Here is a 24,790-nt window from a genome sequence, read left to right as displayed (position 1 = left end):
ATTTAAAGACCGTTAGATTTCTAAACTATTTTCACATTAAATAATTTATTATTTGCGGCTAAAGCATGCGTAGAATACGTGGAAGAGAGGAGAGCAAGTGATAGAGTTCAACATGTTTATGTGTAGGATCAAAGAGTACATTTCTTTTGGAAGTCCGATCAAAAAAAGAGTTTTGTGAGGCGATGCGATATGATCAATAAAGGAGAAGAAACAATGCATGCGATGGTAAACGTGATCAAGTTTGTAGAAGTTAGCATAGCAATTGTGGTATTTTTGAAAACAAAAAAGATGAATCTTATTGGCATAAAAAATGACAAATGAAAACAAGAAAAAATATTTACATATTTCAAAATTATCATTTTTATTTCATCAGTAATTAGGCACATGTTTAATGGAGAAAAATGATAAAAATAATGTATTGTGTATAACCTATAAAGCATTGCTTATATATTCAGTCTATTTTAATTTATAAATAGATAGTATGTTTCAGTCTAATTCCTAAAAATAATTTCATTAAAAAAGGTTCGTTATCTTGATCCTGATTTCCAGATTTCCTTATATCACTAATTTCTATGATTTTACAACAAGTCTATATTCACTCCAACTTTAATTTCTAAATAGATCAGCAGCCCATTTTAATCCATAAATAGATTCATGGTTTAGTTTAAGGATATAAGTTTTTTCAAATTTATATTTAATATTCTAAAATTTCAGAATTTTTTTTAAAAATCTTCCCTTAATATATCAGTAATTTTTATTTAATTCTTAAAATCAATGTTTAACATGAAATCCTTCCAAATATAATGATTTGTGGAATTTCTTACAATTCAATATTTAAATATTAAATTTGCAATATTCAATTATTCATTGTCTAATCTAATTTCTGAAATCCTTCCTAATATGCCTGTTGTCATTTATCTGCAAGCATTAATTTATTTTATGAATAGCAAGGGGATATTTTTCAAAACCAAAAAATGGCAGTGCAAACCCTGATTGAATATCCATTGGTTTAAAACAATTTTTTTTAAAAAAAAATAGAGATATATAATATAGATAGTAACTATTTTCTCTTTTTTTCTCATTGTTATATATAGGCATGAATATCCTCCTAAATATCGAATTTTACATGAATACTCTCTCAAAATTAATATTTACATGTATACCCTCATAAAACACTTGTTTTACTATTCTATTCTTTTTTATCCTTATTTTTGCATATGTACTCACACCATCTACGCCGTTAAAAAATTAACGGTTTAAAATTAAAATAATTAAAATTTTCTTAATGGATAGATGTGTAAAAGAAAACTTTTATAAAACGATCACGATGGAGAACAAAAAAATAATTTCAAATTTTATTTTTATTTTAATTAAAATAAATATTGTTTTATTAACGGTGTTAGAAGAACCGTTATATTAGAGGTATTTGTAGAAAAATGATATTTTATAAGGTACAGAAATAAATATAAATTTTAAGAAAATATTTACATAAATTTAAATTTTTAGAAAAGTATTTATGAAAAATAAAATTTTTATATATAATGCAAGCTCATTGGATGCATGGAAACAATTCTCATGCCGGATGGCAAAGAGGGATTGGAATAACTTACCGGTTTGTTGTTAAATATGGAGACGTCCGTTATAAGAATGTTACAACAACGTTTTAACGGGTGTTATTTCAGAGCTCGACTCGAAATCCTTTCGCTCAAAACTCCGGTCCGGTAACTCGTCGACTCCCGAGTCGGCGGTTCAAATCCTCCCCAGTCCGACGGCGCCGGCCGGAAGAGCCGATGGGGGACGAGGAGGGGAAGCCGAATCCCATCATGTCCTCCTCCTGTAGCTCCGATCAAACCCTAGGAGCCCTCAAACCCCTCCGCTGCATCGTTAAACTCGGTATATTTCTCTCTTCCTCTCCCTCTTTCTAAACCTCTTCTTGGAATCTTCTCTCATGGCGTTGTTTGTTCTCTTCTGATCTAGGTGGTGCTGCGATCACCTGCAAGGACGAGCTGGAGAGCATAAATGAGGAGAATCTTCGATCGGTTTGTGCGCAGCTGAGGCAAGCCATGACGCCTTCCAAGAGTCCCTCTCCAGCTAGAGTTTTAGGGATGGATTGGAGCAGACGGCTCGGAAATCCGACTGTTTCGACCGTCGATGAGTTCAGAGAGCAACAGGCATTGGATTTGGATAGCAATTTCATTATAGTCCACGGAGCAGGTTAGCGTGATTCTTTTGCTCTGAAAAAGATTGTTTTTTACCGTTCTTTCTTTTTCTGTTTAGGAGCTTTATACGTGTTAGAATAAAAAAAGAAAATCCGACGGACCACACCACCCCCATCCCCACGCCCTCCGGAGGCCTCCGGTGGCTCTCCCTCCCTCTCCCTTCCCTCCCTCTCTCTCTTTTCCTCTCTTTCATTCTCCTTCTCTCCGCACCTGCTGGTTTACCATTTTGAATGCCAGAACTGTCTCGGTCTGCCGCCGGTACAGCTCGGTACGCTCCAAACTGGGTGGTTCGGGACGGTTCCGCATTCCATGATTGAAATTATTGAGGGCTTTAGAGAGAATTCCCCCTCCTCCTCAATTACTGTGTCATTTAGAGATAGGAATATAAGTAGTTCAAAAACTAAAGCACATAGCTTGAGCTTGGAAAAGCAGTCAGGTTTGACACTCTTAATGGTTTATCACAAAAGAAGATTCTTGGAGGCAATTACTTATGGATGATCTTTAGTTGACTCACAGGGTTGCTTTTAGATTTATTAGGTCCATGCCTTTTAGGATGATTAGACTTGATAACTGCTGCTTTTCAAGGAAGCCCAAATTATGTTGAACTTATAAGACTTTCCAACATTGGATTCAAGAAGTGGATCAGAGAAGTTGCACCCTTGTAGATGATAAGAGTTTTAATTTAGGAAAAGATTTAAATTTTTTAAAAAATCAATCTTATCCCCTATTTGTTAGTTGTTTCAAAGGCTTTAAAACTCTTTCCTCTTTAGTCCCACATAGGATATGTGAAAGCAAGTCTTCTTGCTTAAATTGAAATGCTTTCCTAGAAAGACCAAGTTGGGCTTTAAGGTAAGTGGGTTGATGACCACACATGCACACCCGTACTGGGCTCGGTGCGTGGTAGGGCAAAGCGGGGCGCGGGCGCGGGCGCGGGCGCGTATGCGTACCACATACCTTTTTGCCAAATGTCTCACTTTCAAGTCAATGAAACATCATGTTACCTCAGAACCATAGCGTCTCCTCGGTCATCCGAACAGAATCTATAAATAGGCTCTGGTTCTATTTTTCCTGTGATATCTGATCACAATCCGATACACACATTGCTTCTGTTTTTTAAGACTCTACTTCCACAATAGAGACTCTGCTTTTCTTCTTCCACTATAGACAGAGACAATGTTTCTCTGTTTTCTTCTTCCTTTTTCTAGGCAACTGAAGGAAGTCATTTGGGTCAAGCCTCTTAGCGTTCGTGCTTGTTAGAGGGAGGATTGGGTTGAGCTGGGTTATTGTACCTTGGACATAAAATTGCCGTAGACCCGCACGTAAGGGGCGAATCATGTTCTCAGGACAGTGTTCTCACATGCCTCAATCTTAGCAAGCTTTCAACCAATTGATTTTCAAGGTTTAGTAGATAATAAGTTTTTAATTCATTTTATTATTTCAAAGCAAAATAGCAATTTCTAGGTGTTAAGTTCCCAACAATAGATTCATAGATTATGCAAAAATGATCCATCAATGCATCAAAAGCAAAGTAATTTCATATTTTAAGTAGGATAGATGATTCTATGTATTCTTCTACTCTCGGGCTAGATAGATTGTGTGCAGATTGAATAATACCTGCTGTTTTATCATTTGAGAAAGAAGTCGATACCATATAACTATTATATGCTCTGTTAGAATGCCATAACTCATTTCTTGTTTTAGGTTCTTTTGGACATTTTCAAGCAAGCAGATCTGGGGTCCATAAGGGAGGACTGGATTTGCCTCTTGTCAAGGCTGGTTTTGTGGCTACACGCATTTCTGTAAGGCCCAATTCTATGAAAAAAACTTATTTACATCCTTCCAATGGCTTTGATCCTTTAATTTTGCACTTTTCTGATTTAATGTTTTTTCATGGGTGTCTATCATCATTTTCTTGAGATTAACTTTATGGACCTCTGTTATCTTATTCAGTAGTTCTCAAATTACAATAGCATGAGAAATTTAACATTCGAGAGAATCTATCTTGTTTGCTAGGTAGCCTGAATTTCTGAAAATTGTTTGCTACCTCACGCAATTTTTAGGCTGAAATTCTTTGATTCTGTTTATGACTAAGCTTTTCATAATAGGTATTATGAAAATTTATGTTCATCAGAACTTTGATTTGAGAAATAATTTTCTTCTGTTTTCATGCCTTCCCAGTCCTAGTTGAGTAGTTACATGTACATCTAGTACTGTATTTTTGTTGTCACAGAGAGACTTTGTTTCCCATTTTAATGGACATCTTCTTTAAATTGAAAGGAGTTAAAAGCAACAAACACCCATGCTTCAATATTCTTGAGATACATGCAAGTTGGTAAAGTTTTACTAGTGCTGCAATATTCATTGCCCATCTCTCTTTTTCTCTTGTCATGAAATTATTATGGGGATACAATTCTCCATGGTTATATCATCTAGGGGTATCAATTATCTTCAGCAATATTGGATGCAGAGGTACTCTAGCCATCACACAGTATCAAATTTCTACATTCTGCTGTTGGCCTCCCTATTTACCTACCACATCATAATTCTGGATCATGTGAGATTATATATCCAAAAATTCCTGTCTGAGGTACTGAATTTTTTGATCTTGGATATGTTAAGACTTCTTTCTTTATCAGCAGACAAGAACTTGTTTAACAGAAGTTCATGTTCGCTGATAAAGAAAGAAGTTCATGCCTTTAGTATTTGCATAAATGACATTTGTCTGTTGCCTCTTCACTTGGTAAGTGTCTTGCAACTCTTTTCTTTATTTATTTATATATTTGTTTGTCTGTTTTCTTGTTGTGCTTCTTCTTTTTGCATCTCCTATTTATTTTCTTTCCATATCTTCCAACTATTCCTCTCTCTTTTGCCTTTTTCTTTTTTTTTTAACGATGTCTATTTCTATTGAATCAGGTGACATCACTCAACCTTGAAATTGTGAGAGGTCTTGCTAGAGGTAAGCATTGTTTAACATTTTCAGCATCTCCAAGTTCCACCTCTTAGTAAAACATATGCTAGTGTTTGAACTTTGAACATTATGTACATAAATGCTGTGGCCTTTTATATCCTATAAGTTTAATAAGTATTGCGACTGTTTATGCTGCTCTGTAATAGATACCTTGTCACAACTTGGGTGTGACATCAGCTGCCATGCAACCCCTTTTACTTACAGTTGGGGAAAAGCTGTATGGTATCTACTTGAGCCTTTCAGACTGCCAAAGGATATTTATCCATCCTCATTTAATGGTCTCACAGAATATTGCTTAATTTATAAATAGATAATAGGTAATGTTTCAGCAGGTTAATTTGTTATTTTCAGATGATAAGATATGGAATCATGAGTGCCTGTAGCACAGTGTTTTGATCATGACCATTTAGAGTCCTAACAGGGACCCATCTATAGAAAAGCATTTTGCCCTGTTGAGCAAGCCTAAGAATTTTTACAGTTTAGCTCATACAACTTGTTTGTGCTATCTGTTTCCCCTGTTTGACACTATCAAGTTCCCAGCATCTGAAGACTTGTCTAAAAGGAAAGGGAAACAATTTAAAAGTAGCACACTCAAATTGTAGTTGCATGGCCAAGAAAAACAACGTTGGTGCTCAAATTTATGATAGTAAAGCTCTTGATGATGTTAATAATGGCAATTGTTTCAAAGGAACTATGGCACCTTTCAACAATTTGTAAATATTAAATTCAACGTATTAGTACTCCACTAGTATCAACAATCTGTTTGCCATCTGTGTTGAGAAGTCCTTCTCATCTTTCTTTTTCACCTCTTATGCATTGTTGTGAAGCACAATTGGAGTTGGTTCTTTTATCTGCAAGATTTGTGGCTTCCTCTTAAGTGATTGAAAAGCACTAGTGGGACAAGGGCCATCTAACCCTAGAGCATATTTACAAAATGGGCAGGTCTTAGTTCCTATAAAGGAAGATCCATCCCGTGCAAGTAATACACATCTCTCTGCAGAAATGCATTGGAGGACAGCCAGACAATAGTCATCCATCATGATAATGTTTTATATGCTTAAACCTGTTTTTTGCTAGAAACATGGCTGCAGACTGCAGTCAAAGCAATGCACTTGAGACTCATGTAGTCACGTCTCATATTTTTTGCTTCATTATTCTTAAAATTGGATAGCTGTTTGAAGAGGTTCATTAGTATTCTTTGTGAATCTTGTTATGGATATGTTTTCCTTTATAGGATCTAAACTACTGATGGTTTAACTATTTCTTTGAGGAGATACAGCAAAATTTTATACAATGAATGGTTACATTGAGTTGCATGTGTTTGAGCACTGCATAGAACAGGAATATTTATTTAGCATCCTGATCAATTTTTAAGTTCTCTTGCAGAAGGGATACCATCGGTTGGAATGTCACCATTTGCCTGTGGATGGTCTACTCGTCAAAGAAATGTCAGAAGCATCTGTAAAACCAAATGTTACATCACTTGCATCTAGTTTAACATTCAAGAATGAGTAGGCCTTTATGCAAACCAAAAACACATTTGGCAGTACCAGAAAGATTAAAAGAAGACTAATTACCAGTTGTTGGACAATTCTGGCCTTTTTTTTCATTCCTATACTTTTCATCGCCTTTTTCACGTTATAGTGTGTTGTTTTATGTAGGGAATCCTCATGACTTGTGTCCTAGAAACACAGCTAGAACTAATACTGGTATTGGCACCATTTTGCAGATTGCTTCAGCTAATGCTTCTCAGATCATTAAGGCTCTCGAAGCTGGGTTTGTCCCAGTAAGTTGCAACATCACATATCTGCAATATGAATAATTACATATTTCTTTTTGGTAGGAACTATTAGCTGTGGTTTAATCATACAAAAATTGTATATTCTCCACCCCCTCTTCCTTTTATTGTGTCAAGTGTTCCTGATCTGTTTCCTCTTTTGCTTCAAGTCTTGGCTTCTTGTCCCATCACCTCTAAAGCTTGTGATTTCAGCTTTTGATTGAGGCCATGTTAGTAGTGCCTTAACGGTAATCGACTATTCATCTCATGAGGTCATCATCTAATTGGCATTCTCAAACCTTTTGTGAACGAACTTACGGCAGTTATCCCCTAACAATTTGCATATATTCGATTACATTGCTGTTGTATTTTATCTTGCCTCCCGTGTGGATATTTAAATGGCTTTTGCCTTTGCATGGCTTATCATGCACAAGATGCTACATTCTGATAGAGTTGGATGTTGCTCCGCCAATTATCAGAAATGGGAACCCTATTTCAATTGCTTTGCCTTACACAGCTGCTTTGAGACTCCTGCATTATCATCTGCTCACTCAAACTTGCACCAAGTAATCAAAATTCAACTAAGATGATGCTCGTGTCGATTTCCTTGAATTTCACATAAATGAAACTAGCCACTGCTGCTTCTCATGCATTAACTTTATGGGAGGCCTGTTGCCCTGAGATCGTCCCCATTTGACACAGTTGATGGCTCTGTCTTGTCCTCATGAAGTGAAATTGCACAGCTTTATTTTTTCTTGTTAACTACAGCAGTCAAAGATACGGATGCTCTCAAGCTTTCTGTTAATGGAGTTTTAAGCATGCAAGGACTAATTAGAAGGTGATTGTTTGAGCAGAAAGAGGTGCAAGAGCACTGTTTTTTTTCTTTTCTGTCTGTAGTGTTGGTGCACCAATTTAGAGGGTAAGCCTTAGCGAAACAGTAAGGTTGCTCTATTGTAATCGGGGTGCCACGGGTTCAAAACACGGAAACAGCCCCTTCACGGGGATAGAGGTTGCGTATTTTTGACCCTCCCCAAACCCCGCAGTGGTAGGAGCCTCATGCATGTGGTCGCCCTTAGTGTCGGTCCGATAATTTCTGCTTATTGCTTTCAATGACCTAAGCTATAGTGAAATTTCAGCAAAAACTTTTAGCTTCCAGTCATACAAAACAAAACAACTGGTGCATGCTGCTCATAGAGATGGTATTTGTTGTAATTAAAGCACTGTTTTTTTTCAGTAAACCACCTCAGAAGAGTCCACATAAGGACATGTAAGCATTACTTGATTTACAGAAGGTGTAAGATTTCATGTAAGGGCATGTTAAAGTTGCTTTACAGAAGGTGTCATAAGTTTCCGCTCCTTCACCTTAAGCTTAATATTTCTAAATATCTGACATTCTTTGGTGCTGTGATCTTCAGAGTAATTGGCATCAGACCAGTGGTGCATATAAACTAATAACCATTTTCTTGCAGATTTTGCATGGAGATGCAGTGCTGGATCACTTGCAGGTTGGTTCTCTAGAGATTGCCAAGTTTTCTTGAAACCTTCTTTTATGCAATGAAAAGATCGGTTAATAAAGTCATGAGGGCAACCAAATTTTGCCACATTTTTTTTCACCTCATACTGACCTTATGACAAAACTGACCAGGATTGCACCATATTGAGTGGAGATGTGATTATACGTCATCTTGCGCAGCTGTTGATGCCCAAATATGTTGTATTTCTTGTATCCACTGTTTTCATCCATCTATCAATAACTACACATGCATGCATGCAAACATATACACACACACACACACATGAAGATTCTTGCATTGCAAAAATTTTGCTTTGAATAGATACTCAGCATAGCACCAAGACTTGCAGCAACTAATGCCTATGCATGCAATTAATAATTGTTACCCCGAAAAGGTGCTTCCTTCCACTAGTATGCTTTTTCACTTACCTCTTCTGAAGGGTTTTGAACTTGCTTTCCTACTATTGAGCAATTAAGACAGATGTTCTAGGAGTATATGACTGCCCACCGACAGATCCAAATGCCATACTTCTCAGAGAGATTGGTGAGCATTCATATTGCTAGACATCAATGTCCAGCCAATCATATCTGAGCACATGTTATATAATGCTGAATGCCTAGATCGTTAGTTCATTTGCTAATGGGTTGCACAAGTATTTTAATTGAAAGCTATGCCAGGTAAACTGACTTGCAATCATCGCAGAGGTCACTGAGGATGGAAGTTGGTCCATTGTGAAGCCTAAGCTGCCACATGCCAAAAAGGAAGGTATGCCTGTGACTACAGTGTCGCCATGAAAGTGATCCTACCAGAAATCTGTATGGCTAGTTCATAGTGATTATTCCATTTTTCACCCTTGTTTAAGCGTTTTTATCTCTCTTCAAATGACATACTGTAAATTGCCTCAAAGCAGAGCTTCCATAGTTGATCATCCAGATGCATTAAGGGTCTAGTTTGATTATAGATTGGTGTATTCTGCATGCAGTTGAGATCACAGTAGCAGCTCATGATACAACTGGGGGAATGGAGACCAAAATAAATGAAGCTGCAATGATAGCAAAACTTGGGATTACTGTCTACATAACAAAGGTAAGAAGTTTTATATATCCTAACAGAAAATTGTGCGTAATAGCTTAGTTTTGAGAATCCTTGGGTATCCTGTTGGAAAATCAGGCTGGTACAGATCACTCGCTGAGAGCACTTAAGGGGGAAATACACAGCAGTCCGGATGATTGGCTTGGCACTGTTATCCACTCTAGACTGATTTCTTCATCTAAATGATCGAGAATTCATGAAAACAAAGGTTCTACAATTACTATCAGCTAGTCATTATTGTACCTTTTGTATCTTACATACTAAATATTGCATATATGAACTGTAACATTATGCCTGGCCGGTTTGGGTGAACATCAACTGTTTGGATTAGTGAATTACATGCTCAAAAGATGGAATCTATATTTTGAGGTATTTCACACAACACTGATGCAAGTTTATGATTTCACACAACACTGATACAATTTTGACTTTCCTGGGTCCTCTGTTCTTATCCAAACAATCAACTAGGATATAAAGACTTGATATATTAGGTGCGTTTAATGGATTGAATCTTCCATCTGTCATTGAAGTATTCCAATGAAGATATCATCTGAAGAATTTTATTTAAGGATTTTTTGAATATATACCCTCCTAAATATGCGAACTTGCATATATACCTCGCAAAATTGCTATTTACATGTATACAGTTATAAAACATTTATTTTACATTCATACTTTTTTTTTCTTTTTTGACATATATACCCATGCTATCTAACGCTATTAAAAAAATGAGCAGTATGAAATTAAAATGACTAAAATATTTTTAATAAGTAGATGTGCAATATATATGTATGTATGTATGTATAAGGGTATATATGCAAACGGTAACTTTGTGAAAGTATTTATGTAATTTTACATGTTTAGGATGGTATACACTCAAAACAAATTATTAAAAAATAACTTAGATGAGAATTACCAAGTCTTTCATGACCCAATTGAATTGACAAGTCAAATAAATTGTCAAGTCACATTGTTATCTTTTTTTATTGTTTAAAATTTTAACTCGGTCAAGATGAAATATACCTATCATTATTGAGTTTATGATATTGGATTAAAGTATATTAAACTTAAATTAACTATAGATGTTTAGATAAGTAAAATATTTTTAGTAATTTTTAAATGACGATGAGTTGGTTTGTTGAGTCAAGAATTTTATAAAGACATCAAGATTTATTCTATAAGAATTGATCTCATGGATCAAGCGCCATAATAATACTGATATTTTTTTAGCCACCCTCCTCAATTAAAAGTGAATTATCTTCACAAAAATTAACTTTTGCCCCAAATATTGTTAGATTAATCCTGCAACTTGTTTAATTTAATTTGAAAAGGGAATACATGGGCCAAGTTCACATCCACTTCTCACTTCTTATTTTTCCTATTGATGTACATAAGAGTTTGCTTGCCCCACTGCATGTACTATTTCAATTGCACCATCTATAGTCTTGAATGTTACCTATAATGTTGTGGTCAAGCGATCCAATCCTTTGCTGATATGACAAACAAATGCTGATGTTTGCAGCTTGGATTACATATTGGCCAATCTATTGCTCATGCTCGCGATCAATAAGCCTACTACCACATTTGCGGTACTCCGAATGCTGTAGTTCTTCCTCGAATATTTTCAAACTTCATACAAATATTTGTACAAACAGAAACTCCTGTAGCAGGGAGAATATTTAAGGAAAACTACTGCCTTGTTTGGCGATCTTTCTAAAGATTAACGTTATGCAATTTTTCCTCATTACAACATTATAATGAGTCGCTAGAAACTGATCAACACGACAGAAGATAAGCAAAGATCACATTCGCTTGCATGCTGTCCTCCAGCACATATGACTGCCAAGATCTGAAATTACTTGACCAATTGAAATTGCAGCTCATGTATAACTAAGAATAACTTGATATTTAGCACATATCATTCAGCACCAAGAATAATTTCATTAGGAATCTGATCACAAAGTTGTTTTTGCCAAATTTCTGTGAATAAAGTTCAGCAGCCTAATCTTTGATGATGTTATGTGACGCAGTCAGGGAAAAATAACTATACTTGGTTTCAACAGCGACAGCACACATTCTCCTCCATAGTGCGCAAGTCTCTCGGCGTTATTTACCTTTGAATGTATAACCTCGAGCACAACGAGAATCCACGGTTTATTAGAACATTTTCATCGCTCATACTTTCTCTGTTAAGTCTCATTGAGCTTAGTCGCTGCTGGTTCTTTATTCCCCCCTTTCATCTAAACATCATCAAATAACGTGGGCCAATCTTCTGCCTAAGGTACCTTGCATTATTCGATTGTGCATAACCTGTGATTGCAACTCAGTGGATGAGCAATCTATTGATAGTTTTCCCTCAGAAATCCAGAGGGAAGTTTGAAAAACCCAAGTACATATTAACAAGCAAAATGAAACATACCTTCATCGCAGAAGGGAAGGGCTTGAAGTTGTATAATGAATCATTACCAGACCCACCTCACCATCCAAAACGAACAAAACAAGAGCGCTGAATTTAGAAATCATTACACCACCATGTTAAGCAACAGAAATTACGCCCCAAAGTACACAAGCAAAAAAAATCAAGTAATAAAATTACACAATTTTAAGCAACAAAAATTATGTCCTCGATGACCATCTTTTCAATATAATGAATCAAAGTTGCCACAATGAGTGCGAAACAAACTATGATCCACCAAACTTCTTTTATAATTTATAAATCATCTTTAAGGCTTGCAGTCAACTACCACTTTGTTCCACAAGACTCTGTCATCAGCCACCACAGTAAGCAAGATATCCTCCCTTCTAGCCTTCACAAATAGTGCAGCAAAAGGGGCATTTTTTTTTTTTGTAAAAACTTGCGGTACTAATGAAATTTGTGAAGGAATAACTTATGTGAAGACATGATATATCTTGCAAAATACATTCCGTAAAAAAGTAGAGAAACGGCATCATAAGCAACAAAAGAACCAAAAAAAAAATCATTGTGTTTACAAGCATTTCAAGCAATGTACTGATAAAAGGCAGAAAAAAAAACACAATACCTAAAACATAGATATTAAGGCAGTGGGACCATATGGAAGGAGATTTTTTGAGATCGGTTGGGCAAGGTTCATCCATCGTTGCCCATGGTTCATGCCAAGGAAACAGTAACCACCCATATATCTTCAAATATAAGAAATCTCCATTATTGATCAAAACCAAGATGCTACTTGGGGCCAATGTCCTTCAGTGCACAAATCTGCTCCTCGCCCATGGCACACATCACAGTCACGACCAGATCTTTCCCTTCCGCAAACCCATCTTTGATCTATTTTTTCAACAGCAAATTGATGTCAGAAAAAACTATTAAATTACAGAACAAAAATTTTTATCTGATGATTTTCATCTCAAAACTTTTAAAACATGATCATATAATCAAATACAAACAAAAACAGCGCATCAGTAACAGCACATACTAGTAAAATATAAAAATGCAAAATTACTCCTTTTCGTTCCACATATAGGATCAGGCAACCCAGAAACAGCACAGCAGATGGGAGCCTGCCTAATGCACAAAAGAAAAGTTTGTCGAACAAACAAATCTGCAGATAGACCACTCCAGTTTAACAGTTTATCGACTGCAGTCAGCTGGAGACATGGAACATGGAACATAACCCAATTTGTACATGAGAAATTACAAACTCAACACTCATATAACATTTCAATATAGTGAATTACTTCGCTAGTCCTATAACTTGTTTATCAGTCACATCTGCTTTATATGGTTATGGCTCAAAATTCAGATTGACTAGAAGTTACAGGGATCAGGCGCAAACCAGCTTGCTTCACGCATAACACGGCAACTTAGCAAAATTCACATATGCCAAAACTCACAATCCTGTATCAACAACTAAATTAATTTATAAGTTCATGGACAGGGTGGGCTCACAACAATCATAGTTTTTCCCCCTTTTTTTTATAGAATAGGAGGGAGTTCCACCTGCTGAATAAATATTCAGGGGAGTCCACCATATATTATAATTACTTGGGGTAAGGATCTTAAGGATGCAAACCCACAACCTCCCATTTATGGCAAAGTTGGACCATTCAAAAGTCATGAGTTGCACATAATTCTACTTTTGAACAAAGAAATTTGCTTTTAATTCAGACATGAATTGTACCTCGAACATGTTCCTTGTATCCTTGAACTTGTTTACACTTGAACAAATGACTTTAAATAGAAAAATCTAAGATATAAGTTCTGTACAATCTGGCCATAAAAAAATTTGCAAGGGTGAGGCATCATAGACATCGCATATCACCGATGTGGTCCTATCAAATAAGACATAAATTTTTGTACCCACAACATAGGATTAAAAAAATATTTTACCATTAATACCAGTACCAAAGAATTAGTTGCATAATTTAAACATCTAATAGACAGAATTTGACCAGCAGGAGAATTTATATTTCATTTCTTTTTTATGCTGAAATTTGCAACTAGTTATGCCGTCATTATATTCTCAAACTTGCTTCCCCCAATTCCCACTCCATATTTCTAAAATTGAATAAACTCTTTCATGAGTTTTCATGTTTCACAATATACTGTTTCCATATTTCTAAAATTGAATGTGCATGACTGACCTGAGAAAGAAGAGACTCATCAGTTGGGAGTCTAAGATCATCCTTGGTGTTACCGTTTTCAGTCAGAAGACTCACCTGCATATGCAACAAATTGTCAATAACATATATGAAGCAAGCAGCCAATACTGAATAACCAAGAACAAATTAAGACATACAAAACCATCCTCAGATATATCAATCAGTTGATAGTCAGTACGAGTAACATGGGGAACCTGCAAAACAAAACTAAACATATTATAGTATTCCATAGAAAAAACAAGCATTCAGGTAAGACAGTATTGACAGCAATTTGATGCAAAGATACTGACATCACAATTGTGGGACGAGGGCACAATGTCCTCAAGCTTTTTTGCAGTGAAGATGTCTATGCCAACAAAGTGGCATTTTGCATGACCGTGCTTCCCAGTCTTCGAGGTCGAAACCTCCACAACCTGGAAATACAGTAACACAAGAATCACTGAAATGACATTGCAAAATTCCGATTAAAGAAAACATGGTAGCGGATCACCGAAAAAACAACAGCCAAACAATAAGTACCTTTGAACAGCCTACAGGCAATGCATAAATTTTCGAAGTAGCCCACACCAAATCATTAAATAGACAGAAGGGGCATGCCTATACACACACGCGTGCATAAGCTCAAAGGCATTCACAAGCATCAAACTACAGGATGCACAGCACTTAATACATAAAGTTGACAGACAGTCACATGCCTGTTGAGAATATACAATGGCAGAAATCCTCATAAATCAGATCATCAGATCCAGCAACCACAGCCGCGTGCCCTCCAGATCCAGCCAGGCAATCTCTGGACTGACTTCCCTCAATAAATGTCCAAGGCTCGAATGAAGACAAGAATATTTGGATGCATCTCAAATATCAATTCTTTCTAGTTCTCGATCTTTGTTTTAAAAAAAAAAACTTTCAGAATAATTTCCAATGGAAGATCACGCAAAGTTCCAACATGAACCAAATCAAATTATAAAGCTCCATGGTTATCCATCCCAAGAAACTAAGTGACCAGCGAAAGCGTGAATTCTGTTAAATATGCTAAAGATCGGATGAAAATCGCGCTAGATTACAAATCAAATAGCGAAAAATCTCCAATCCGCAAAGTCAATGACAGAAAGAAATGGAAAAGAATAACAATAAAGAACATCTAATCATCAACGAAGTCGCGAAAAAAGATAGACGACTCAAAAGCTAAGGACGGAAAAGATGGATAAAATCGAGAACAAACCTTGCACGGTCTTCCCTTGATAACTATGTAACCGTTCTTCCGGATCGCCCCAGCCTGCTGCGGGAACGTCTTCGACGCCCCGGCGTCGGCTTTCGACTCGAAGTGGTGCTCCTCGTCCGACATGATCCCTAAACCAAAGAAAAGGAGAGAAAAAAAAAAGGAAAACAAAGAATAGATCAAGAATTCAACAAAATCTCGCCGAAATCAAGAGATCCAAAAAGATCGGAGAAGAGGAGGTGGAGCACAAGAGAGAGGAGAGACAACGGAGTCGTCAGCCGCGACGGCACTGAAGGAGAGGAGGCTAGGGTTACCTATGGGGAGGAGGAGCAGGACGGCGGCGACGGGCGGTGGAGGGGGACAGCGGAGGAATAGGCTCTGAGACGGAGAGAGTGGCCGGACACCACCGCGAGCTAGGGTACCAATAAAGCTGGCCCTTAATATCGCCTCGCGTCCGGCTCCCGGTGGCCAACGGATTGACGGTACACGTGGACGGCCTGATCTCGGGAGGCATCTTTCTTTGCGTTGGGACTTGGGAGTACGCTGGGCTGCGCCGCGTCGGCTGCAGCCCTGTGGCGTCCATTATTTTGTAAACTGGAGTGGGACCCACGGGATCTTCTTGCGTTACGGTTTTGGATGCGTACGTGGCAAGCGATGAAGTCAGGAAAGGGAGTGTAGGCAGCTTATATATTTCAGTTCAAAAAAAAAAAAAAAACCTTTGGCAGCTAACGATTGTTAAGGTCACGGGTTTAATCTCAGATGTTGGCGTAAAGCACCACTTCATTGACATAACTTACTAATTTATATTTAACAAAAGACTGTACTCTAATGCTCACAATATTTATATAAATAGTGTAATTTTGCATAGGAAAAGTCTAGATGACGTTTGATGATTCAAATGAGATCACTATAATGGTTTTCACTCATGAATCTTACCGCAGGGTATTATAATTTCTAATAATCTAAATTTACCGTATTTGATATTCTTGAGTAACCAATTTGGTATTTATAAATTCAAGATCACTGATCATACAATACCCAAACCATTTCTAGTATATTTCATATAAATATATTAATTATTATTATAAAAATAATATTTTTATTTATACATATAACATAATATTATTTTAATACTAATATTTACTTTGATTAAAAAAAATAAGGTGAAGAGAAGTAGTATATCATACAGTACAATAATAAATTTCTATTATAATTTAAAATTTAAGAACATAATAATATGAAAATGATATAATATAATATATCATAAATACTATATAAATATAATTTTAATATAATATAATATATATAATATTAATATAATATATTAATGTTATATTGATATAACAATTTTTTCTGATGGTCCAAAGAATATTTTTATCCTTCAATTTCAACCCATGATCACTATCCTAAGTAATCTTGGATCTCCATCCTCAAGGTTAGGTGGTGATTTGAGTAGAGATGACATAAGATCATCGCCATATACCAGGGGTATCAACTTTAGGTCCTGAGAATATAAAGAACCATCAATCCCTATGTATCCTTGACATGGTCAAATTGTTTGCAGATCAACTGTTTCATAGATCAAAATATCATGATCATCGCTTATCCCCGGATAAAAATGTGATAACTCTACCGTCTTCATCTCTTATCCACTTTCCAAGCAACTTTGGCCTAGTAAATAGCAATAGAAAGAATGCATGTTAATGGTGGCTCCAAAAAAAATTAAAATAACAGCTCTTTTTATTTTCGAAGATGAAGCATTTCGAGGGTTTCCTTTTAGATACGATTTTTTTTTTCCACAATATAATCTACTGTGGAGGCTAATTCTCTATACCAACAAGTATATCACATAAAATGGGATCCATCTGGCCATTGCTATGTACCGTTCTCATGCTTGCACAGATCATTAGAAGTACTGTCGCATTTTACCAATCAAAATAATTTGATCTGGTCTGACCTTTTTCTGATATTACATAGTTAGAATCCTAGGATAGAAGCTAAGATGGCATTCAAATCAATATTATCTTTTTTATGATCATAGTATACTCTGCCCATTGTATGATATGCTGAGCAACCAAAAAAGGGAAAAAAAGAAGACACAAGTAGTGTAACTCTTCATTGCTCAAGTGTATGATAGCAAACAAATCAATAAAAAGAAAAAAAAAATAGTCAACAGTGTATCAGTATTTAGCAAAAGCTCTGGAAAATTATATCCAGCTAGTGTACAAAAGCTCTGAAAGCGAGAAAAAAAAAAAAAGCACCAGCATATTTTTGCAATATCTAAAGACCACCTGCATTCCAAGAGGGTATAACATGTGCCTAGAATTGTGATCCATGTCATAAAAGATCAAATGTAGTCCGAGGAAGATGGACGGGCAAAGTTATCCGGTTTATGTAGATATATCTGAGGAGCCTCCTCTCTGCCACATGAAAAGAATGTTGGTAAGCTATTAATGTTATAAGGAAAGCATGTTCCATTTAAGAAATTTGTGAAAATAATGCTGCCAGTTCATTAACTGTGATTCCAAGCTTTGTAGTTATTAAGGTGCTTGGAAAAAATGGCTCATACTTATAGATTTCAATTATAAGCTCAAAGCATTCATTAATAAAACCAAAACTTGGCTACCCAGTCATAATGTACAACATGACATGAATATTTTACCTTGCCAGTTGCTTTTTTTTAACAAAGTCATAAAGAATGGGAAAAAAGACAATCCCAGCAGATAACATATGATATCAATCAGCTTAGTGCTTATGAATATTTTTGACATGTATCAATTAACATTGAAAACAATAAATAGATAAAACAGTTAACTAGCTTGAAGATTGCTTCGCATACAACACATACAGATCATTTGCTATATTAGATGGCGATATTAGTGATTGAATTAGAGCACGATACCTTATCCCTGCTCTTTAAATTTCAGAAATTAATGATTTGATGATGTGTAATATCTTTATTACTTTCTTCTTTTTACAAATGGACTTCAACTGCCCTATGCCAGGACAAATAAATTTAAAGTAGATGTGATATTCAACTAATAATATCCAAATATACCTCTATTACATAAAGCTAGTGCATATTAGAAGTACATGGTCTACCTGAAATCAGTATTTCTATGCACACAAAATCTGACTTCACACATTTTTGATTGTGTAAAAAATCAACCACATGGAGTTGCATGAATTTCAAAAATAAGAAATTGATATATGTAGATAGGGTGAATTCATTATGAAAGAGATTGAGGAAGACAAACTAACACTTCATTTGCTTCCTGGAATGTGCAGCTGGATGCAACAGCCAAAAACTGACCACTGTAGTTGTATGATAAAGACGCCACACTGCTAGGATATCTTTGGAGCTGAATAAGGATAAACATGCGGTCAGCCTCTTCCAAAGCGAATATGAATACAAAACCTCTTATAAAAGAAGTGGTAAAAAGACTGGTAAAATAGATAAAAATACAAAAGCATGGCTTTGAGATGCTTTTATTAATGCATATGCAAATTAATTTTTCAAGTGGATGTACCAAGAGAGAGGTAAAAGAAGAGCACCATAAGCTCAAACGGCTAACATTAAGTTGACATCGAGGTGCCTGATATGGAAATCTCACAAAGATGATGCACCCATGTGGAAAAAAGGAAATAAGATGAATTTAGGCCACCAATCATCTCAGCATGGTTCAACAGAGATTCCCAGATGATTAGTGATAAAATTGAGATCAAGCTCCGTAGTGAGCATGTAGCTAGTTTCCTATGACTTTGACATGGATTAATAAAAGTAAAGAATGCATAGTGCATAACTTTAGTGTTACTAAATTCCGCATGCTTAAATGTGTTTATGAGATTTTGTTTCCCAACATTACACATTAGCAGGATACCTTGATGTCCACGAATGTATGCTTTAATGGATTTTCATGAACCAACTAAGGTGCAAGCCATGGCAAATTTCCTTGACAATGAACTAGCATCCATTTTCTGACTAGAAAATTCAAATGTCTTCCTTCCAAAAAAAAAAAAAAACAAATGTCTTGACAATCACGCATGCTTGTGCGTTATGGATCATTTCCATGCCCCACACCTTCACACACAGACCACATTAGAAATGACAAAAAGAAAGGATACCTCAAACAATTTCTTCCTGCTCTGAGCATCCCAGATAATGGCATATCCTTCATTGTCTCCAGTAACAAAGGAGTCATAGCTGCAAAAGAAAAACTTGTCTGGTCTTTCCTGCTCCGTGGATAGAATTATGATTGTACAAGAGGATGAAAACTAAAGGCATACCGTGGATGGAATCCAATATCATTCACAGCAACCAGATGATACCTTCCATTTTTTGACTTTGGATGACACCGGAAAATACATCTGTCATAGTATGCCAGATGTAAATTTAATGAAGTCAACGACTATAATGCAGTAACAACTCATGGCAACTCTTCTGCTTTCATGAGATTTTGACTAGCTCTACGTGACTATGTGTCCTAATTCAATGTGTCCAGTACTGCGGACATAACAATATGACCATACAATGGAATGGCATGGTTCCATATAGCAATAGACTCCTAGAAAGAGAATCCATATGTTATGAAAAAATTGATTACTGTAAATGGGATATCTGTAAGAGTTTTTGTGTGATGAAATCTACTCAGTGGTGTGCAACTAAACTGATGCAGTTATCATGTAACCTAAAACGTCTGGGCCAGAAGGAACCAAAAACTAACCCCATCTCACATTCCTTTGTAGGGTCAAAATACTTCAATGCAACGCATCCATCAATTGATCCAACAGCATAACCTGGAGATAATGGATAATTGAATCACTAATATGTGAAACTTGAGCAAATGTACCCTTGTTCTAGAAACAAAAGAGTAGAAAAATCCCGATATTACTTAGTGAGGAGTGAAAGTCGGTAAAGAGTCCTTAAACAAAAGAAGGGGGAATACATCGAGATCTCAGGGTGGTGCACACCTAAGTTAGAAACCCAACAAAATAACATTCTTCTACTTCTGCAAAAAGAAGTTTAAATTTCACTGTGCTTCTCATGAGGAAAATCCAGATCTACAACACTTGTTTTAATTTTTATGTGCATGCAGGCTTGAGGTCATAAAGTCCAGCAATATCATTGCCTCCATTTTCAAAGAAGTAGAAGGGCCCAAGCAGTTTTCACAAGATCAGATGGTGAGAAGCATAGCAAAAAGGCAACAGATTAATTACAATAAAACAAAACCAGATAGGTAAGAAATACCTTGGTTGCTAGAAAATGAGCGAACACATTTTACACGAAAGTCCATAGAGGGTTCCTTTGATTGAACAGGTCCTTTCAAATTCCTCAAATCATAGACAATTACTGATATTCCAACAGCAGCTAATAGATAAAACCCGCATAGTGACATAGACCAAATATCTGAATCTCTCATTCTTGTATAACCAATATTTGCATTTCCCATTTGCATATCCCAGAACATTAATGTCTTGTCAAGACCTGCGGTAATGACTTGACCTGCAAGCCAACTATCCATAAGCCAAAGTGATGATATTTAACAAAGTACATAGCTAAATCCTAATTTATGAAATCATCTATCAAATGCCATATGATTAGGCACAGAACCTGGGTCGAAAGCAATGTTATCTCACAATAGGCCCAACCTGACAACCCAACAGAAAGTGCAACCAAAAATCTGGGGATACAACAAATATCAGAGGAGCTTCAGATGCCCAAGTGGGGAATAGGATCTCCCAGGAAAAAAAACTATAGCAAGGAAGCACCTAGGAATTTTGTCCAGGAGCAAGGTTCCAAAGCAAGTGCAGCACACATGGTAAAAGATTGTCTTACTAAGAGTTGGAAGTACCACCCAATTCTGAAATATTAAAAAAAAAAACTGTAACTATCATTTAAAAATGAGAGCTGGGGGTACTTATGTAGATTAGGTATTTGTATGAAGATTTTTTTTGCTTCACTTTTCATCACTAAGTAGGTTTTCGTTGCTCTCTAACATGTTTTTTTTTTTTACTTTTTCCTCCAAAAATACTAAAACTCATGAAATGAAATTCAAGTGCCTGTAACTATAGGTTAGTTATATACCAGTTTCCTCAGAATATTCAATACAGGTGGCCGAATCATCATGCTTTCCCACTACATCTTGAGCCCCTGAACACAAATTGTACCTGAGGATATTTATGTACAGCAATGAAATGAATGTGAGTTAGCTAAGTATCATCAAATTAGACAAAATGAAATTGAACAGGAAATGGTTAATGACTTAACGTACATAGCTATTTCCTTACTATATATAGATTCCAGGGAACAGCTTATCAACCAAAAAAAGTTACTGGTGCTCCAATTATAATTTCATTTCCAGGAAAGACTTACCACTAGTGCATGAAGTTAAGAATTCCTACCATTGCAAGCACCACGTATAGGTCAGAATGTCGATAAGGCAAGTCTAAGTCAAGCACATTCAAACAGTCAATAAGCCCCACCGTGCAAACCAATGCAAAACAATATAAATCAGCCAAGAGTAAACCTTTGGCATAAAAATCTGTCGCCCAAATAACTAAGTTTGATACATGCACAAAACCTATGCATGGTATTTCAGCCTATATTTAATACAAGTGATTGCATTTCAAATTTTTAATACACAGGGATGACAGACTAATCAACAACAATTAAAATTATTATTGGTAAAGGCATACAAAAGAAGTATGAGCCAAGCACTAGGTTCCCTTGGGAGGCCTATGGCTACCAACAAGTCAGACAAGGTGCAAATGGCAATAATAGTTGAGAAGCTCACTTCCTCCACTTAGAAAACCTATTTATAATTCTCAAGCACATGTTACTTATGTGATATGATCGTATGGCAAGTGAAGGGCTGGTTTTCAATTTGGCCAATCCAAAATGCATTGTGCAGTAAATTCGTGCTTATTAAATGTTTGGGAGGAGACAATAGGGGGATTAGACTATGGCACTGGTGGAATCAATGTTCAGAAGACCTGAGACCAGCCAGCAGAATTAGATTCAGTTATTTCTGATATGACTCTAAACACATCGGGCACAATAAGGTCTCAAAGACATTGAGCCATTTGTCCCAATTATTGATCTAGATAAACCATGCAAAGTAGTAGATCAATTAAATTCAAGGGGCAGTTACACATGAGGGGAAAGCAAAAATGAGCAACATTTTAGTGTGAGAGCAGAGAATTCTGATCCTTGACAAATGGTCAAAAATAGGAGTGCATAACAAGATTGTGAATAGAGCACTACTGTATACTCAAAAAAGGGGAAAAATAAAGATGGAGAACAAATGTATTTGATAAATTATATCAAAGATGAGTCAGTGGAATCTCCTGATATGATTTTTATTATTTGAAAAGTAAATGAGTAAAGATCAAAAGGAAGAATAAAATTAATTAAGTCATAATTCAGCATGTTAGACTCATGGTAATGCTAACAACACTAAATAGGGGGAATAATTATGACAGTGAGTTTCCACAGGTCTGCCAGATGGTGTGTTTGAAGAACTGTTTCCAAGTTCCAATATGCCACGTTCTCTCATAAACCAATTGAAACATATGATGAATCCCTAATAAAAATCATTCCCACGGTCCTTGATAAAGCCAACTATGGGAAAGTTCCACATCATTGCCCAAACTCAACCCAATGAACATGTAAAAAGCATCAAGATTGGCATTGTTGCTAAACAATTTGGGAAGAAAGCTTAGAGCAGATACTATAATTACTTTACTCTTTGTCTATTTGAAGTACAGATGTTACTTTTAATGTCAAAATATCAGGCATTCCATAAAAACACATTTCATACTGTCATTTCAACTATGTTTTTTCTACAATGACTAGACCGTCGCATATACCTGTAAACTTACTGTTCTCTTAACAAATTATTTTAAGAAAGTTTTAGAGGGCTAGAAATGCATCAAACAATGAAGTCACCAAGCTATCAAAAAGATCCATTTGAACTGTACAATCAACTAAGATAGCAGAGAAAGTAATTGAGCCTATGTTGTTTGATGTCATCCATGAATTTTTCAGAAAGTAACAAATATGAGCCATAAAATATACATTCGATTAATTAAACGACATAGGGAATCTAATTTAAGACACCACAGACAACTACCTTCGAACACAGCCATCCGAACCGGCCGAAAGGGCAGCCATTTCGTCCTGGAAACAGCAATCGAGAAGGGCCCCTTCGGAAGGAGCTGCCAATCTGCGCACGGATCTGTCCACATCATATAATCTAAGAACCTGAAGCACAAAGCGCAGAAGAACTTGATCACGAAAACCGAATCAAAGGGCAGAAAGGAAGGATCTTTATGCGTGGAAGACAATTGAGATTGAAGGTACTGACGGAATCCCAGGAAGAGATCAACAAATTGTTGGATCTTGGGGCGAAACGGATCCTCGAGATCGCGTCACCGATGGGTTCTCCAAGCTCCAGGAGAGATCCTTCCATCCGACCGGCTGGATTCTGCCCCAGTTATGTCTTAAGTTACGAAAATTCGGCTCTGGTAGGGTCTTGAGCACTGCGAATCGTTGTCGCTCTTGTTCGAGATATGCCCTAATTCTCTGCATCCGGTCGATCGTTTTTAGGCAAAAAGTAGAACCCTAGTTTCGAATTGGAAGTGGCGGCTCTTTGTTCCCGCCAAAAGCCAGATGCCAGCGGAAATATGTGAACGTGTAACGGTCTTTACAAAAATTCTTGGAAACTGAGGGACCTTGCATTGTGTTTTCCCCTTTCTTTAAAAAAAAAAAACAGAAAATAAACTAGACTAAGGAACATATACAAAAAAAACCTATTTGTTTTTTAAATTATTTTGTAAAATCTAAAGCTTCTGGTAGCAAAGATTTCTTTTTTTTAAACAAGGTAATATGAAAACAAGTAGTAGCGAAAGGTTTTACATATATACTATTTTTTTTTTTTTTTTTTTTGGTGGAAACGGCAACTTCATATTACTCTAACGTGAGTATATACTATCTTCAATATCAATCTTGTTACGATATTTTTTGAATTTTAAAAAAAAACAGAACACACGGCAAAGGAAAAAAAAAAAAAACAATACCACACATATGCTAAATTAATTATCATATTACAATTTGTATGTTCTATTGACCACCAAAATTTTTCATAATAAATAAGTATTTTAAAAGATTTAGTTGCCTATAAATATGTCTAAGTTTAATTAGAATGCATCAAAAGTAATTTTGAGCATTTGGTTATCTCAAAGGCCTAAAGTTGGTGCCACCAAAGTGGTAACCTAATGGTAAGGGGGGCGATAATTTCGTCCAAGTTGTCCGGGTTCGAAACGCGCGGGCGTCGATTAAATTCGGAGATCGGATGCCCT

The 24,790-nt window shown here is 36.2% G+C and overlaps 3 protein-coding genes across 8 annotated transcripts; 1 reads left to right on the top strand and 2 right to left on the bottom strand.

Moving 5' to 3' along the window:
- Nucleotides 1–1,652: 1,652 nt before the first annotated feature.
- LOC103700858 (Amino acid kinase family protein) lies at nucleotides 1,653–11,288 on the top strand. 3 transcript variants are annotated; one of them, XR_015976422.2, is made up of 13 exons: nucleotides 1,653–1,893; nucleotides 1,978–2,214; nucleotides 3,921–4,018; nucleotides 5,133–5,175; nucleotides 6,574–6,635; nucleotides 6,917–6,973; nucleotides 8,434–8,469; nucleotides 8,610–8,687; nucleotides 8,955–9,021; nucleotides 9,181–9,293; nucleotides 9,461–9,564; nucleotides 9,649–9,778; nucleotides 11,093–11,288. XR_015976422.2 is itself a non-coding variant. In XM_039114420.3 (13 exons), the coding sequence occupies exons 1-12, from the start codon at nucleotides 1,791–1,793 to the stop codon at nucleotides 9,754–9,756; spliced, it is 1,056 nt and encodes a 351-aa protein (XP_038970348.1). In that variant the 5' UTR covers nucleotides 1,653–1,790; the 3' UTR covers nucleotides 9,757–9,778; nucleotides 11,093–11,288. The 3 variants fall into 3 exon arrangements, 2 of the variants coding, with proteins under 2 accessions (XP_038970348.1, XP_026657950.1); XM_039114420.3 differs by having other exon boundaries at nucleotides 9,181–9,243; XM_026802149.3 differs by lacking the exon at nucleotides 11,093–11,288 and having other exon boundaries at nucleotides 9,181–9,243; nucleotides 9,649–9,952.
- A 203-nt stretch (nucleotides 11,289–11,491) lies between these two features.
- On the bottom strand, nucleotides 11,492–15,990 carry LOC148715007 (eukaryotic translation initiation factor 5A-2-like). Of its 4 annotated transcripts, XR_015976429.1 has the most exons (10): nucleotides 15,745–15,990; nucleotides 15,434–15,561; nucleotides 14,907–15,094; nucleotides 14,731–14,808; nucleotides 14,502–14,624; nucleotides 14,349–14,405; nucleotides 14,194–14,268; nucleotides 12,612–12,877; nucleotides 11,990–12,076; nucleotides 11,492–11,880 (listed from the first exon to the last, which is right to left on the bottom strand). XR_015976429.1 is itself a non-coding variant. In XM_088718544.1 (8 exons), the coding sequence occupies exons 3-8, from the start codon at nucleotides 14,937–14,939 to the stop codon at nucleotides 12,776–12,778; spliced, it is 468 nt and encodes a 155-aa protein (XP_088574670.1). In that variant the 5' UTR covers nucleotides 14,940–15,094; nucleotides 15,434–15,561; nucleotides 15,745–15,990; the 3' UTR covers nucleotides 12,477–12,775. The 4 variants fall into 4 exon arrangements, 2 of the variants coding, with proteins under 2 accessions (XP_088574670.1, XP_088574657.1); XR_015976428.1 differs by lacking the exons at nucleotides 14,731–14,808; nucleotides 14,907–15,094 and having other exon boundaries at nucleotides 15,745–15,984; XM_088718544.1 differs by lacking the exons at nucleotides 11,492–11,880; nucleotides 11,990–12,076 and having other exon boundaries at nucleotides 12,477–12,877.
- Nucleotides 15,991–17,513: 1,523 nt separating this feature from the next.
- LOC103700859 (Transducin/WD40 repeat-like superfamily protein) lies at nucleotides 17,514–24,036 on the bottom strand. The gene is made up of 9 exons (XM_088718525.1): nucleotides 23,797–24,036; nucleotides 23,563–23,693; nucleotides 21,516–21,598; nucleotides 20,679–20,933; nucleotides 20,155–20,227; nucleotides 19,718–19,798; nucleotides 19,556–19,634; nucleotides 18,692–18,792; nucleotides 17,514–17,850 (listed from the first exon to the last, which is right to left on the bottom strand). The coding sequence occupies exons 1-9, from the start codon at nucleotides 23,899–23,901 to the stop codon at nucleotides 17,778–17,780; spliced, it is 981 nt and encodes a 326-aa protein (XP_088574651.1). The 5' UTR covers nucleotides 23,902–24,036; the 3' UTR covers nucleotides 17,514–17,777.
- Between the last annotated feature and the right edge of the window lie 754 nt (nucleotides 24,037–24,790).

This window comes from Phoenix dactylifera, chromosome 1 (assembly GCF_051530095.1).
Source record: "Phoenix dactylifera cultivar Ajwa chromosome 1, Ajwa_hap1_PhDact_Kaust_v1.1, whole genome shotgun sequence".
NCBI lineage: Eukaryota > Viridiplantae > Streptophyta > Magnoliopsida > Arecales > Arecaceae > Phoenix > Phoenix dactylifera.
Note: the sequence above shows the minus strand (reverse complement) of the source record. Positions and strands in the feature narration are given on the sequence as shown.

Coding starts and splice junctions, on each gene's coding strand:
- LOC103700858 (XM_039114420.3), top strand. CDS start 1,791: ATGGGGGACGAGGAGGGGAAGCCGAATCCCATCATGTCCTCCTCCTGT. Junction 5,176..6,573: donor TGTGAGAGGTCTTGCTAGAG/GTAAGCATTGTT, acceptor GTTCTCTTGCAG/AAGGGATACCATCGGTTGGA. Junction 9,244..9,460: donor GCCACATGCCAAAAAGGAAG/GTATGCCTGTGA, acceptor TTCTGCATGCAG/TTGAGATCACAGTAGCAGCT.
- LOC103700859 (XM_088718525.1), bottom strand. CDS start 23,901: ATGGAAGGATCTCTCCTGGAGCTTGGAGAACCCATCGGTGACGCGATC. Junction 21,599..23,562: donor TCGGATGGCTGTGTTCGAAG/GTAGTTGTCTGT, acceptor AAATATCCTCAG/GTACAATTTGTGTTCAGGGG. Junction 18,793..19,555: donor GCAGGAAGAAATTGTTTGAG/GTATCCTTTCTT, acceptor ATCCTTATTCAG/CTCCAAAGATATCCTAGCAG.
- LOC148715007 (XM_088718531.1), bottom strand. CDS start 15,556: ATGTCGGACGAGGAGCACCACTTCGAGTCGAAAGCCGACGCCGGGGCG. Junction 14,269..14,348: donor ATATATCTGAGGATGGTTTT/GTATGTCTTAAT, acceptor TTGCATATGCAG/GTGAGTCTTCTGACTGAAAA. Junction 12,878..14,193: donor ATGAGTCTCTTCTTTCTCAG/GTCAGTCATGCA, acceptor TTGAAAAAATAG/ATCAAAGATGGGTTTGCGGA.